The 16,942-nt window shown below is 30.6% G+C and overlaps 2 protein-coding genes across 7 annotated transcripts in view; one reads left to right on the forward strand and one right to left on the reverse strand.

Moving 5' to 3' along the window:
- Window positions 1–1,185: 1,185 nt before the first annotated feature.
- The window catches only part of LOC141555648 (serine/threonine-protein phosphatase 4 regulatory subunit 1-like), a 65,320-nt gene continuing 49,563 nt past the window's right edge, over window positions 1,186–16,942 (reverse strand). For 5 of the 6 annotated variants that reach the window (XM_074288684.1, XM_074288683.1, XM_074288686.1 and 2 more), the window contains 8 exons: window positions 15,278–15,373; window positions 14,105–14,290; window positions 13,698–13,859; window positions 12,599–12,699; window positions 7,811–7,931; window positions 6,965–7,099; window positions 5,479–5,620; window positions 1,186–4,302 (listed from right to left, as the gene is read on the reverse strand). In XM_074288684.1, the coding sequence (XP_074144785.1) occupies window positions 4,148–4,302; window positions 5,479–5,620; window positions 6,965–7,099; window positions 7,811–7,931; window positions 12,599–12,699; window positions 13,698–13,859; window positions 14,105–14,290; window positions 15,278–15,373 (1,098 nt within the window). In that variant the 3' untranslated portion in view covers window positions 1,186–4,147. Of the gene's footprint in view, window positions 4,303–5,478; window positions 5,670–6,904; window positions 7,100–7,810; window positions 7,932–12,598; window positions 12,700–13,697; window positions 13,860–14,104; window positions 14,291–15,277; window positions 15,374–16,942 lie in introns of all 6 variants that reach the window. The other variant, XR_012486290.1, reaches the window with a different exon arrangement.
- Window positions 8,385–9,197, forward strand: LOC141555650 (RNA guanine-N7 methyltransferase-activating subunit-like protein). The gene has a single exon (XM_074288689.1). The coding sequence runs from the start codon at window positions 8,518–8,520 to the stop codon at window positions 9,076–9,078; it is 561 nt and encodes a 186-aa protein (XP_074144790.1). The 5' UTR covers window positions 8,385–8,517; the 3' UTR covers window positions 9,079–9,197.

A 16,942-nucleotide genomic window follows, 5' to 3' on the forward strand; every position in this document is an offset into this window, starting at 1 on the left:
TCTTAGCAAAGACATTGTAGTAGTTTGCCATTTCCTTTTCCATTTATTTAAAGATGAGGAAACTGAAGCAAACAGGATTAAGTAGCATTTCCCAGCATTACTAAGTGAGGGTAGCTTTGAACTTAAGATGAGTCTTCCTGATTCCAAGTTCAGTGTTCTCTCCACTGTGCTACCTAGAAGCCTTTATGGAATAGAACAGTTTCCTGTACATAATATGTAAAGTGAATGCATAATAAATGTTGAAAAACAACATTGTAGAGAGAATTATAGTTTATGTAGGGGTTGGAGTAAATGACCTTTGTGGTAATTTCCAATTTTGAGATTCTGTAGTTATTTCATTTATTCTTTTAAAGCAAATATGAAGAAGCTAGTAGCAGTTTTCAACTATTTGAATTTTTGATATTTCCTGGTGTTTTTTTTTCATGCATGCCTTTGATCTATGGATCTTCTGTGATGAAAGAAATAATGTCCTATATAATCCATTGAGTTCCATTGTTATCCACATATAGAGATATTCAATTACCCACAAAAGGGGAAATCTAAGCATGAACTTTATACCTAAGTTTTGTTTTGGAGATTTCCCTGACCAAGGAAGGAACATCAATGAGCCAAAGAAAGTCTGATTGCTTTGGTTAGAATAAGATCCACAAGATGGAATTAGGCCTGAGTCATTAGTCCCTTGGAGTGAGAGGATGACTGGAGCCATGGAGTACACATATTTTAAAATATATATTTACATGTATACATATTCTCCCCTCCATAGAATGTAAAGTCCTTGAAGGCAGGGATTTTCATTGTTGTTTTTTTTTCAAATCCATAATGCCTGGCACAAATCAAAGGTCTCTTAAAAGGCTTGTTGATTGGTTTCTTAGTACAAAATAAGTTTGATACTTTAAAGGTAGATTAAAAATGCAAAATTAGAAACATGTCTAAAATCAATTCATTTTATATTATTTTAAAATTCTTTCACAAAATAGGGATTAGAAAGGGCCTTCATTCAAATGCCTAATGCAACTTTCATATCTCAAAAACAATGGGCTATCTTCAGGTCAGAATGTGAGTCCCTCAATGTTAATTGCATCTTGAACCTGAAGAAGCCCCAACAAATCCATTGATATCTTCCCACATTACCTTGTTAAAATATTAAAAAAAAAAAAAAAAAAAAAAAAAAAAAAAAAAAAAACATTTCAGAAAACAATCATGAGGTTTATTGAGATAAATACAAAGTTACATAGATTCTATATTTTGACAATCAGTGGCACTTCCAGAGTGTCCCCACTTATTTGGGCTCTAAAACACTGTTTTCTGTCACTAGGGCAATCCTGTTAGATGCTATGTGTATATTATTTACATAACATAGATAACAGTGAGTTTGAATTCTCAGCAACATAACTAACATGCTTTGGATTACAAGTGCCTGATAATTTTCTACAGTATCCAAATAATATTGCACCACTAATGTTAATTTCATGTCCCTTAGCTAGTAAAATTTAAATTAAATTCTTGCTGCTGTTACGAAAATGTACCTTTGCTGTATGTGTATTTAAAGTACATTTTTTTTGCATAATTCAAAGTAAACCATCTTGAGGAATTACATGTAAATACAGTTTAAAATCATCATAATATACTTTGTCTAAAAGAGCTGCCTTAGTCATGCTTAAAAATTATATTTCCAGGATGAAGGAAAAAAAAATGACATCTTAGAAAGATGAGCCACTTCAGCAGATCTGCACATTGCCTGATGTTAGAAAGTTCTATATTCCCCCCTTTCTAATGCATGCAGATATCCATTTACATAAATTTAGAAAGCTATATCAAAACCCATCAAGTTTTAAATGGTAGTGAATTTCTGAAGTTGAAAAGGTGCTTAAGAAAACCATATTTAACAATGGAAAATTTCCATTTTGGAAAAATTAGAAAATGGCCTATTAATTTAACAACACATTCAACTGTGAGAATTTTTATGTTTTTAGTGAGTCATTGAAGAAGAGACTAGTAATAGAAGCAGGAAGATTATAAGTGATGATCAGTTACAAACACTCAAAATATGTATCTATGTACACTTTTTAAAAAAAAGTATAATCAGTGCTAAAATTTAATGATAGAAAAAATAAAATGGAAAGCAAAGGGAGAACAATTTAGAAAATCTGAGTTATTTAAAAACACTCAAATATTAGCATTAGAAAAGATATTAAAACTACAAAAAATACTTTTTGCAGAGAAACTTCAGTCATAAAAAAAAAAAAAAATTTGCATTGGAGAGGCATTCATGTTGTCACGGAAAAATTTTAATGTACAACTGGAATTTTAGAGCTTAAATTACCTACCAAAACATTGTCTTTACTTAGAAGTTCTATAAGCATGTAATATGTGGTCTACCATGCAAAATTCTAAACACTAAAATATAATCTGGTAGACTTTTATATAAAATTAAATCCTACACAAAATGCAAAATTCCAGTTGAACAAATCCTACTTGCTGCTAGGCTAACAATTCACTTAATGTAACAATCTTAATTTCTAGGTAATAAAGTAATCAAAATTGTTTGTTATATAGTAAAACTGTTATCTCCATCTATTTACACTAACTAGCTCTACTGGATGTTTGAAAGCTCTTATTTTTTTTAAAAGTGTAGCTTAATGTACTAACTGTACTTGACAAAAGTGTCCCACCACAAATCAAAAGTCAATAATGTGTTTGACATTTTAATCCATGTACTTTATTCCCTACCTAACCCAAAATAGTATCTAATCTCCGCAATGAATTTTAGGTTTCGTTGTTATTTTTTAAATAATGACCTAAAAAAAGGGTCAGAAAAACTAGCCACATATGCCAAAAAAATTCTGTCATTTCAAAAAAAGCTATCCAAATATATATGAGGGAAATATAGCACTAATTTTAAACTCCTTCTACAGGTCACTCTTAAAACAGAAATTGAAATGCTTATCTTTAGCTTACATTTCATTTTTCAAACAGAAAAAGAAACAAAAAGTTACATAGGCATACATGTACTTAAATTTCAGCTTTTGTAGTAAAAAGACCATAAAAAGCAGGATAATCATCTAATGAAAACTAGTCCAAATATATTTTTCTCTTATTCTATAACTGCACATATATGCTTGAACTTTGGATAAAATGTTGCTTCTCCTCCCTGTCCACTTTCCACTGCAATGATCACTATACATGTAATAGGTATCCTGATGTGTTAGCTACCTAGATAGTTTCCTACTTCTGTAAAGTTTGATAAACTGTGACCAGTTAGTAACCGTACATTTCAATAAGAAATTTTGTTTTCACATTCCTAAATGTGTTAGTATAACCAATGAACAATTATTGATTTTATATAGTTTTTATATTTCTAGTAATAGCCAAAATGTACATTTTGAATATAAGTTCTAGCAGCAAGAGTGACAAATAATTAAGTGCTTAAGAAAGTTCAAATAACAGTTTATAAGAATAAAAACTACAATATAAAAAGTTGTCATATATTCTCTTTAGTACATTTAAGAAAATATTATGTATATTCAAAAGCAAACACAAATTGACCTAATTTGCAACAACAAAGTAGAATATAAATGAAAATGATGTATTTATATAAGGTTTTAGTGATATGAGGTTGACATTGGATTAACATATCTTCTTCTGGCCAAGAATTATTCACATATGTACAATATTTCAGGTAAAATAAAATGCAACACCATAAACTATATTAAAAAGGGGCATCAGTGCATCAAAATATACAAGTTTACTAAACTTCAGGCTTTAAAGCTAGTAGTAAACTACTTTATTATGAAAAATAATTTAAAATAATATGGTATAAAATTACTATCAGGCAATCTGATGGTATGAAGATTCTGGTTATGTATCAAACAAAGGATCTACACAGTATTGGCTCATTTTCATAAAAAGTTAAACAAAAATCAAGCGTTTAAGGGGAGGGCAAAAGCATAGCAGGCACAGCGTAACTGAAATAAGTAACCATTCAATATGAAATATATGTTGCTGCAGATGACAGTTTTCATTTAGTGAATGTTAAGAATATAAGAAATCTTTTCTCTTCAGGAAGATACAAAACAGTTCCCCTTCTTCACTGTTACCATAAACTGTATATGAAGGCTGAAAAATCATAATTCAGATTTAAAGCAAATTAATTCTGTTTTTCTAGAGCAGCTGTGTCCATAATATTTCGTTTTGGCTCTAGGGTAGCAAAAAAAGAAACATCCTGGTCTCTGTCTGACTGCAAAGCTAAGACAGTCTCTTCAACAACTTCAAGATGAGGGTTACCAGCATTTCTAAAATAAGCTAGAAAAAAAAAGAAAGTGATAGTTTTTTATCAAGTTAGCCATATATCATATTTTGATGTAGGATATATTCTTTGAAATTGCAACTCAGAACAAAAGAAAACTTTTTCTTTGAAAAACCAAGAATTGGAGGTCCACTAATTTCATGAGTTCTCTTAATAACTTTTCTCAAATTCTAATTGGCTTCCTAGGTCAGAACTTTCCAAAAGAAGATTCAATCTGGCACCAAGAAAAGAGGAAACATGTCATTCTTAATATTCCTTTCCCTCTTTCATTTCCCCTCTACCCCAATCTTAAATACTCTAGTCTAAGTCCTGGCAAAGACTAATAAATCTGTTGGATTTTGTTTATTACAAAGGCAGTTTTAGCCATATGTGATAATACACACCTATAATCCCTATGTGAGACTGACAAAACAACTGAGTTTAAGAGTTCTGAGCTAAGTCAATCAGGTCCACACGAAGTACAAGATCAGGTTACTAATCTCCTGTATGCAGAGATGCAGTCTCTCTAGGCTTTCTAAGGAACAAGCAAATTAGCCCAAATCAGAAATAGAGAATAGAGCTCCAATTCCAATTATAGTGGGATTGAGCCAAGAAATGGATCCTGAACTGTCAGACTGGACTAAGATGGAGACCCTGTAAAAAATATGCATATGTATTTTCACTAAATCCTATGTGGATGGTGGAAATGAGTTCAAGATAACTTTCCTATTGCTCACTTTAGATTTAAAATTTTAAAATCAATGGGAATGATTCCCCAGTCACAGAACTGAACCTTATTTGTTATTTTTGATAACCATTAATATAGACATTTGCTTCTGTTAAAGAAATGAAATATTCTCTTTGATTTAAAACAAGTCACACAATAAAATAAGATGCCTGAATGACAACAAAACAAAATCTACAGAGAATATTAATGCAATGGCATTAACCTATAATTATATAATGCTTTATGGGTCCCTTTTATTATTTCATTTAAAATTCTTAAGAACCTTTAATAGTGATAATAATAATAATAGGATAGTGCAAATTGGAAACTCAAGTTCAGAAAGATAAATGATTTGCCCAAATTCACACAGATTATTCTCATCCTACAATCTCTACACTATATCAAACTGCCTCTGTAAGAAGTTTTAAGTCACTAAATTTTTTTTTTCTTCCAGAATTTAACATACCTTTTTCCAGTAGTGTTTGTCTCAGGGCCTTGGCTAGCAAAACCCTTACATTTGGCACAGGATCAGAAGCAAGACTTAAAAGACTGGGAAGTAGATGTTCCACAAACTGGTCTACAGGTATACATTCCTCTCTTACTACTGCCTATGAAAAAAAAATTTATACACATAAGAAATCCATACCGTTAATACAACTTTATATTTTCAATCCACAATTTTTTTTATGAAAAATTTTTTTGCAAATCAGAAATTCTTCTGAGTATGCCTGTGAAAGTGTTTTAATTTAATACTTCAAAATCATTTCCGATTCTTCTTCATCAACATGACAAATATGAAAATATGATGAAAAGAACAGCACATATTTATTTAACTTATATCAGATTGTGTGGTGTCTTTGGAGGGGGGAGAGAAGTGAGAAAGAGGGAAGACATTACAAAAATGAATGTTGAAAACTATCTTTACATGTATTTGGAAAAATATTGAGGAAAAAATTTTAAATAAAAAATCATTTTCTAGAAATATTTTACTATTTACATTGACATTCATAAAAATGCACCAAAATAAACTAGTATGTACAATGTATAATAATAACAACACTACCTTACATTTTCATTCAATCGTCATAATACTCCTTTGAAACTCTAGCATACATACTGTATATTTTTTACAAATGAGAAAACCAAAGGTAAGAGAGGCAAATTTCCAAGGTCAAATATTAATAAGCTGTACAACTGGAATGAGAATCTAATTCTTTATGAACTTCTACGCCAAGTTTCTTTCTAAGCTATCTTTCTTTCTTAAAAAAAAAAAATAATAATACTATGGGGAATTATAATGCTCAACTATTAACTCATCATAATGCTCAACTACTAACTCATCCAAATTTATTATATATAGTTGATCACTATAAATAAAAGTGATCTAGTACCATGGCAGGTACCCAGTTACACTAACTTTTTTTGTTTTTGATCTATGATTATGGAAAAAAAAAAAAGTTAAAAGGCAAATTCTTAAAGCTATTTTCTCTTTTCCCTTTCAAATGAACTTTTACCTTTAAAAGTGTCAGATAAAGTTTTGTAGAGTGTCAACTTACATTCCACATTTACATGGCAAGAATATATAATTCCTTGAGCAATAGAAGTTTTTCTGAAATTAAGTATAGCTCTGTTATATTTAAATATTATCATCAAAATTTCCTGATAAAGACAATCACTAACTTCCTCAAATTGAAAAGGTAAAGGCTTTAATTTGGGACTCTGAGTTCAAATCAAATAAAGGTGTATGCTAAATTCAATACAGAAATGCATAAAATAGTAATAGTCACAAATTTGCCATAACTCCTAGCCCAATTTAGTAAGCCTCAGTGTAGTATTATTACTAAAGTGTTCTTTATAACTCTAATAGAATCATAACTATGATTCTCTCTTACTCTGAAAAAGTTACCAACATGTAATACTAGTACATAGAGGATCAAGAAATGAAAGCTAACCTGACAAATGAATGCAAATGCTTGTCTTCCAACCCACTTGGGACAATGTCGAAATCTTATTATGAGTTCATTAATAAAATTTAATCCCAATGCACTTGCATTGTTTGAATAGAATTTCTGCAAAATTGCCACAACCTGGGAAAAGATTAAAAGAGAACAGATTACAAAATTGTTTTAGCAATACCTTTAAAAAAGATAAAAAAATAAATACCTTAAAAATATAAAGTTTTTATATATCCTTTTCTCTCTTAATTAATTACAGGCATGGTAGAAGAGTTTTCTTTTAAATTATAAGACATTGAAAGGAAAAAAATGCTCCACAAGAGTGAAAATTCAAAAAAAGAACATCAATTAAATATACATATGTATATACACACACATATATGTAAATGTAAAAATATACTCAGACATATATGAAATATATATCTTTTGTTTTCAAGTTTATAAGCATTTACACTTGAATAATTGTTATAGGTTCTTTACTGTCAAAATATTAATAAATTACTACTTCAAAAATCATTTTCCATTATTGTTTAACTGATATGGGTTAATGGAAAACAATATTGTTTCCATATGAGTTTCTCTTACCCATTTTCATTCAAAACTATTTTTAATGTAAAATCAATTTAATTTTAAAAGAATATTAATTGATATAAATATATCAAGTGATTTCTTTTTATTTCCTATTAATGAAAAATATATTTTACAAAAAGGCATTTTGCAAAATGACATTCTGTATGGAGTGTACAAATCGTGGCAGCTAAAAAAAAAAGCTTAAATATTTGTACTTTTAGAAGTACAGAAGAAAATCAAAATTTATAGAGAGAAATTTTTTTTCCCCCTTACTAGCTTAAAGGAGATCCATCGAACTTCAGAAACTTTATCTGCACATAGTTTTAGGGCAATGTGCATTAAGTAGTCATAAACATCACTGGGGTTGTAGAGTTCCAATATCAGGATCAATTGTCTGAAAGAGAAAAACTAGATTATCTTTCAGAAATAATTTCTCTTATCTAGTCATTTCTCTTACTTTTATTTTTTTTTTTTGGACAAGTTATAAGGGGAAGATTTGAAATAACTGAATTCCACTGAAAAGTTGGACAGTGTTAGGATTACTAGGTGAGAACTCAGGTTGTCTGGATAGTGACAAGGTGAGAATTCAGGTTGGACAATTACAAGGTGAGAACTCAGGTTGACTTGATAGAAGGAGCAAACTCATTGGCTGAAGTGGTTCTTCCCAGAAGCCCTTGCATTATCCCACGCCCATTCTCTGGGAGAATAAAAGAGAGGACACCCAGAGATAGAAGAAGACTCTGCATTGCATCAGGCTTGACGGGGCTCTCTGCAGGAAGGGAAGTCACTTCTCTGGACAAGAGTTAACAGCAACTGCCTGGAGACAACGTTCGTTACAGGAAGAAGAATCTGTCGGAGAGATTTGAGTAGAAGACACAGCAGATCTCTTCCCAGAGAGCGATCCAGCAGCTTCTGGAGACGACAGCTCGCTACAGGCTGCCACAAACATTTTTACACCTGGGGGTCCTTTCCCCTGATTTATGACCTACATGCCTAATAGAGACACTACTGGATCAAAGGAACTTAACACAATGCGGAATTCACGGATTGACAGACCAACATCCGGGTCTCGAACACCACCTCTTACGAGCAAGCGGAAGCGGAAACGCGTTCAGCGAAGATCTCAACCGGAAGTCTCCTTGTTGCCCAGACGAACACCGGAAGTGGCTCCGGAGATTCTCAGGATGACTGACACATCTGATGCTGTTCCAAATTTTGAAGAGATGTTTGCCAATCGATTCACAGAAGATGATACAGAGTATCAAGAATACCTGAAACGCCCTGTATATTCCCCTCCAATTGTTGAAGAGTGGAATAGTAGATCTAGTGGTAATCAAAGGAACAGAGGCAATCGGTTGCAAGATAACAGACACTTTCGGGGAAGGGATGGCAGGCGAGGTTGGCCAAGTGGCAATGGATCTAATCAGTGGCATGGAAGACCCTGGGGTAACAACTATCAGCAGCATAGACAAGAACCTTACTACCATCATCAGTATGGACAATATGGTTATAATCAACGGCCTCCTTTTGGATACTGTTAATGTTAGCAGCCAAGAAGTAAAACCAATTACATTCTCTTCTAACATGTCAAAAGCTTGCCTATTTCTTCTGTTTAGTTAAGTTTTTTTCTGTATGGTGTTGTATAGATAATATTAGACAACCTGAGTTCTCACCTAGTAATCCTAACAGGACAGCTAGGTCTAAAAATTTTTCATGCCCAAGAGAAATATGTGTTTCTCTATTAAAGGCAAAATTAAAATTATGAAATCTCATATCTTTAATGTTCTTTCAAAAGAAATTAAAACTACTCTTATATTTACTCATGTTTGGCAAAGCACATAAAGGATTTAAAATGAGCAAGATTCAGCTAAAGTAAAAGAGAAAGATTTGCTACTTTTTTTCAAAACAAAGCTGGCTAAGAAAATCTGTTACTCAAAAATAGGAGAATGCTTTATGAAACAACAGCAATACTGTAAAGACTGACAACTTTGAAAGACTTAGGAACTCTGAGTAATACAATGATCAAACACAACTTTGGAAGACACAAGATAAAGTATGCTACCCACTCTAGCCAGAAAGACAACAGACTTAGAATGCAGAGTGAGAAATATTTGTGTATGTTTATAGACTGACATTCAGACACATGGGATGGGAGGTAGGAAAAGTAGGAGTGAGAATGTGGATCTGAAAACATAAAATTTAATTAATTTTAAAAAAAGAAAAGAAAATCTGGTTCCAAACCTTTCAATATTTTCAAGAGTGAGAAATAAGTGTGAAAAGAAATGTCAATCTTTCAAATAGCTAGCAGAAGGAAAAATGAAAAGCAACTATGGGAATATAGGAGAATGGGAAAACATAAATCCCTGTCTCGAGTTACACTGTAAGAGAATGAAGAATACCTTGGACTTAATCAATGACCTCCAAAGAACAATTTTTGGACAAAAATCTTCAATATCAAGCATAGGATAAAGATTTCAGATACTTTTAGTTTCTTTAAAAATCACAAAGTATCTTGTGCTCAGAGATCATATGGGATGAAAAGCTACTGTTAACATCAAAACTCAAAATTTCAGGAGACAAATCAATCGTAATAAAGAAAGGAATTATTAATAAGGTGATGCTAAAGAAAAGCTACACTGAAGTTATGAAATATCACCACTAGGGGTCATAGAGGTTTCATAACATTTGTAACTACCTATTTTTGATTTTTTTTTGTTCTATTAATATTAAGTCTACAAACAAAATGTGAAAACTAAACCTAATCTTTCAAAAGTACACAAAACCAAGAGAATTCTTTAATGTCTCATATCATTAGAACCAGTGGACACTTTAAAAAAGTAATTTTTATGCTACAATATCACTCAAAATGAGGGCAGTTAATGGTACAGTAGATAACACGCCAGGCTTCGAAGACCTAATTCAAATCTGACCTCAGACACTTACTAAATTTAACTCCTAGGCAAGTCATTAAAACTTGTTTGCCTCAGTTTCCTCATGTGTAAAATTAGTTGGGAGAAGGAAATGGCAAATCACTGTAGTATCTTTGCCAAGAAAACCCAAAAAGATCACAAAGAATTGAACACTACTGAAAAGATTAACCAAAAAAAAAAAAAAAAAAATTACTTGAAATATCATCTTTATTAATTCTTTTAGTGACAATAAGACAAGTCATTGTGAGAAATAGTTTTATATGTTTACATAACGCCTTATCTTTCTATCATACTGGGTCATTTTTTTTTAAACTTATTAACACAATCCTATCCAGTAACAAGGCCAAACACTCTGAGAATGCTAATGACAATTCTTCATTTATAAAATTATAAATTATAAAATTCTTCAATTATACAAGAACGAATCCTTTCCCATTACTAATAAGAAAACAACCTAACAAATATAATTTCTTTGGTTTAAAAAGAGAGCTTTAATGTATTCTGATGGAAGTGGATATCTTCAACATAAAGAAGATCCAACTCACTTCCAATTGATCAATGATGGACAGAAATAACTACACCCAAAGAAGGAACACTGGGAAGTGAATGTAAATTGTTAGCACTACTGTCTATCTACCCAGGTTACTTATACCTTCGGAATCTAATACTTAATGTGCAATAAGAAAACGGGATTTACACACACATATTGTATCTAGGTTGTATTGTAACATATGTAAAATGTATGGGATTGCCTGTCATCAAGGGGAGGGAGTAGAGGGAGGGAGGGATAATTTGGAAAAATGAATACAAGGGATATTATAAAAAAAAAATTACTCATGCATATATACTGTGGGAAAAAAAATTCTAAATTAAAAAAAAAAAAAAAAGAAAAAAGAGAGAGAGCTTTATAATGAAAATTTCTAGTATCCAATGAAGTAAATCTAACTTGGGACACATTTCCATGATCCAAACATCTATCAAGCATCTCCAACAAAAAGAATGTATCTTATGGCTTAGCTTTTTTGTTTTTTTATTTCCCAAACCTAGGATGATTTCAGCAATATAATCAACTCTCAGTGAGAAACTTGCTACTGACATATAAATCAGCACCACAGTAGTCTTGAAGAACTGCCTAAAATTTGCAATGAAATTTTAAATTATTTGTTTATTTTAACAAAAACTAGTATAACTTTACTAAAAAAAAACACGTATTGCTTAGAAAACATAAGATATAAAACTAGTAAAAATGATGGGCTTACAAATTAACAAAATAAGGACAACAATTAATTAGATGAGGATAAATCTAAATCATTTGGGCAATATAAATCAAATTCAAAATACAAGACACTAGAAAAATTTCTATTTAAAAAAAAAAAAGATCTTTTCTATTATGTTTGAATAGGCTGAAGTAAATTAAAGTCAACATTAAGGCAAAGTGATTTTTGTATAACGAAGCCTTCTTTGTTGTTTAAAAAAAACAAAAACAAAAAAACCTTGAGGTTTTAGTTCCCTATATATACAATGAGTCAAGAGTGTGATATGGTAACTAAAAAAGCTCATGTCACCATGAACTACATTTATATTACTTGGGACCCTGATGAGCCAAAGATGCAGCAATCAGTTGTCAGTACCACATTTTAGGAAAAACATAGAAAAGTTGAAGCATGTCCTGATGGGGTCAACTAGAATGGAAAAAAGACTAGAGAATATAAATATATGACAACTGGTTGAAAGAATAGAGTTTATTTAGCTTGGAGAACAGAAAGCTTGGAAGAGAGTATAACCATCTTCAAGTTTTCAAATAGCTAGCACATAAAGGAAGGAGTGAACTTGTTCTGATTGGTATGAAAGGACAAAACTGGAAAGGATGAAAATTGCAGAGGAGTAGATTTAGACTTGATTTAAGGGTATATTTCCTAATGATAAGAACTATCAAAAGTACAAGGGCCTGCCATAAGAGATAATGAGTTTTTCTTTCAGTGAGATTTGTAAGCAAAAGTAGATCATTGGTGAGAATGGGTGTAGAAGAGATTATTATTAAAATATGTGGTTAAGTTAAATAACTGCTTCAAAATTAAGAGCTTTTCAGATTAAATTTACCTTTTCATGCACATCAGCAATTTTTACTTACTCTGCTAATTCATATCGAAATCTCCAATTCCTACTATTGTCAGTTACTACAAACTCTTGAAGTTGGTAAAGATATTCTCTCCTCTTGTCTGCATGAAGCAACTAAAAGAAAAAAAAAAAAAGACATTTCCAAAGACATTATTACATGTTTACATATAAACCACTAAATTACTCAGGGAAAAAAATTTGCATTTCCATTGTAGCATATATCATAGCAATAGTTAATAAATATTAACTAACTACTGCTGTAGTTATGAATACTTTTTATTAATTTCAAATATCAGATTTATACTTGACAGCTAGGGGAGAGTGGGGAGAAGAAGGGGAAAATTTGGAACAAAGGTTCTGCAAGGGTCAATGTTGGAAAAATTACCCATGCATATGCTTTGTAAATAAAAAGCTTTAATTTTATATATATATATATATATATATATATATATACACATATATACACACACATATGGAATTTAAAGTTAGAATTTAGATAATCTAATCCAAACTTCTCATTTTACCATTAAAAAAACTAAGACCAATTAAGATTATGTGACATATGTGACTTAGCATGATCAGAATTTGAAACCTGGTGCACTGATTCTAAATTCAATGCATTAATTATGACACATTAATTCTTGTTCAGGTTGATGGATAACACCTAAATATATTTAAAACATTGCCATGAATGTTTTTCTTAAGTTTGTACAGAATAATAATGTTCACAAAAAAAGAACTATTTAATTATTTGGGTTAAGGGAAATGCATTTTACTGAGTACATTTTCAAAATAAATTATCTTTGAATTTTATTGTTAAAAATCTTTTTTTTTTTCCTAATTTGAGTAACAGTAAGAAGAATTGAAACATATAAGTCAGAAGATATGTTTTATATCAGGTTATGGCACTATACAGTGACCAGAGGTAAGTCTGCATCTCAGTTTCCTTTTCCATAAAATGGCCACTAAGGTTTTTTATCAGGTTTTTTATCAACACCAAAATTTTCTAGGAAAGCAAAGTTTCAAGAAAGAAATTTAACTACTTAGTGATATAAAGTATTCCTGATATTTTATATAAAAAGTTTCAAAGTAAAAAATACTCTTCTTCCTACCTTTAGAAAATCATAGAGATGTTTAAGGACTCCAATGCGTACTTCATCTAAATCCTTTAAGAATCCATTAAATATTGGCACCAAATCAGCTGCTGTTAATTGATCTCCAAGTATTACAGCTAGCTCATGAATAGAAAAAGCTAGTGTCCGACGCACTTTCCACTATATATAGGGAATAAAAGTAATAAAATGAATATCAAATACTATAAACTTTAACTTAAGTTACCTTCATGGAACAAAATTAAATATAATTTCTCATCCTCTATCTGAATGCATAATTTTGCAGACCATATAAATTCACATTAATTTTTTATTTACATATGTTAGCCATAAAAAATATTTTAATTGAAAGATGTAATGTTCTTGAAATTGAATCCTGCATATTCTTCTGTAAATTCTACATTTACCTGTACATCTGATGCCAGTGTTTCATATGTATCTTTCAGACAGTGCCAGTTCTGTCTCCCTAAAGTTAAAGCCACTCCAGGGAGACTGTAAGCACAATGTTTGGCTATATCGGTGTCAACAGTTTGAGCTCTTGCTGGATCAGTCATTGACAAGTACTGGTCTAATAATGGCTGAGGTATTATATCCTAGAAAATTAGAAGAAAAAAATAACTTACAAAGACTATCCCAGAATTGATTTTTAAAATATATTATTAAACATCACAAATGATTCATAATATGCAAGGCCAATCCTAGGGAAATTTCATAGGAAGAATAGACATATTCGTTTCCATGACCAGAAAGTCCTACACTGGAGATTTTATTTATTTCCTAGCAAATATTTCATTTATTTTGGTTTGGCTGAAAGTTCAAGACACTGTTTGCTAATTTTTATTCCAAATTTAAAACTAGAAAAACATCTGAAAAGTATATGTACACTATAATAATTGGTTAGCACTAATTAAAGTCAGTTCATCCCATACTATATATAATATGTCTTCAGCTTTATTTTTAAATGCTCAAATTTTAACACATTTTGTTAACAAAATTTAAGAAATTTTAACTCTACATACAGGGTGATAAATAAATACTGTTAGATAGTAAGTTATCATCATAGAGGACAATATTCTTTTTGCTTTTATCATCATCAAAACAATTTAATGACCCCAGTTTAAAGAAATTAGCTAGAGAAGAAAACTCTTATCTTATGAAAACCCCAAACACAATAACAAAAAGTCAAATACCCTGAAAACAACTGACCAAGAAGAAAAAGTACAACAAATTATGGAATAAATTCATTCAAAAAGTTGGCCCAGAAGACAAAGTAGCCAATCACTCAGTTCAGTAGGGTAGTCAGTTATCAACACATCAATAAAAATTATTTTAAATGGTCCGAATAGAAAGCATGATAAAAATTTAAGATTATCAAACTGTCTTTACTCCTTTTTGCTTACTAAAATACTATGCTGCATTTCTGCAGATCATTTTCTTTATTCATCCTTTTTTTTAAAGTAGAAAACAGTTACAATTGGCTACTTGAATCTATAAATCAAAATGGGTAATGAATGTTAATTGAATAATAATTAAATGTAGACTATTTTCTTCTCAAAGCATATAGTTATAATTTTACTAACCTGTAACTTAGATTTATCATCTTCAAATGGGGTTGGGTCAGATATTTGTTCTTTTTGCAAATGTTCACTGGTTCCATTAAGATGTTTTTCAGAATCCTAAAAAGTTGAACTTACATGTTACAATTTGCCCTTAAAAAGAAAAAAAGGATTCAAACTATTCTTCCATTAACAGACCTCTAATGATGAATAAAATAGCACTCTAAAAAAATTAACAACCTTAGAATGTTATTTGACAATTTTTGTTCTTCAGAGCAGTCTTGGATCAATGTATCACTAAGAATAGCAAAGTCATTCAGAGCTGATCATCCTACAACTTTGCTATTACTTTGTACAGTACATTTCACTTTGCTTGGGCTCATGGAGGATTTTCCAGGTTTATTTGAGAGCATACTGCTTATCATCTCTCATAAAATTATAATATTGTATCATAATCAAACATCACAATTTATTCAGCCATTTCTCAAGAAAACAGGCATCCTTCTTCAAATAAAAATGGTATAGTAAGAAATGTGTTCTCTTGATTTCTGCTACACACACACACACACAAACACACACACACCCCTCCTATGTGTGTGTGTACTTTGAATATAAAATCTTTATGTTAACAAAAGCTGCAATAATTAAAATGTCAATACTACTCTCTGATCCTGCATTAAATCAAATGACTTTCCTCTTCAAATGTAATGGTAATTTCTTATTTATATTTACAATTTCATACTGTCGTAGCATAATGAACCTTGACATCACAGCTTAAATATGGTAAAAGGAAACTCATAATACACTTATCATGTTTTTTTCCCTGAAGAAGATAGAAGTTTCATCAAAAAAAAATGATGAAAGAATAGTAACTAGCTTTTTTTTTCTTTTTATCTTCAGCCTAACAGTGCCTGGGGAATAGTAAACGAACTGAATTGTTTCAATTCACTTTGAAATACAACGTGAGAAGCTTCAACTCCCAAATCTTCTTGAAATGTTTCCTGATAGTTTATTGTATAAAAGAAATATTTTTAAATGATCATTTAAATTCTAGTTTTCTCTAAGATAAATAAGGCCCAAAACAACAAAATTTGTCATTCAAGAGTAATTTCTCTTGAGAATAAAAATGAAAATTTATATTATGCAATAGTTTTTACAGTATATATTCTTGTGACACCAGCTATTGCAAAAATGTTCTAAAACCTCAAAAGTATTCTGCAATCATACTCCCATAGTAATTATCTTTCTTTATGAAAAATTTTATTATTAACAAGAAGAATCTTTTAAAACTGAATAGGGAGTCTAAATTTTCTAACAAGCTGACTCAGGAACCAATTTTATGTCCCTTACCAAGTTTCTTTCAATTTTTAAAAATTTTTTAAAGTAATTAGTTCAAATCACCTAAATTTTTTGAAGAACCAATCATTTTAATTTTTATGTGTGATAAAAGAAGTCTGAATACTTATATTTTCCAGCCAGATAAATGCAAAAGGAAATTTTACATTCGGAAGTCTCATTTTGGTCATTATAGCTAATTTTACCTACAAAATGGGCTTTTACACCTATTTTTGGGAAATGTTAACCTTAAGTCAGAAACCAGAAACCACAGTTTCATACTAATCAAGGGCTATTTTTAAAAGACTACTATATGCTTTTAAAATGATCAATTTTCAAATGGTTTTCCTTTAT

Source organism: Sminthopsis crassicaudata, chromosome 2, assembly GCF_048593235.1.
Source record: "Sminthopsis crassicaudata isolate SCR6 chromosome 2, ASM4859323v1, whole genome shotgun sequence".
NCBI classification, from domain to species: Eukaryota; Metazoa; Chordata; class Mammalia; order Dasyuromorphia; family Dasyuridae; genus Sminthopsis; species Sminthopsis crassicaudata.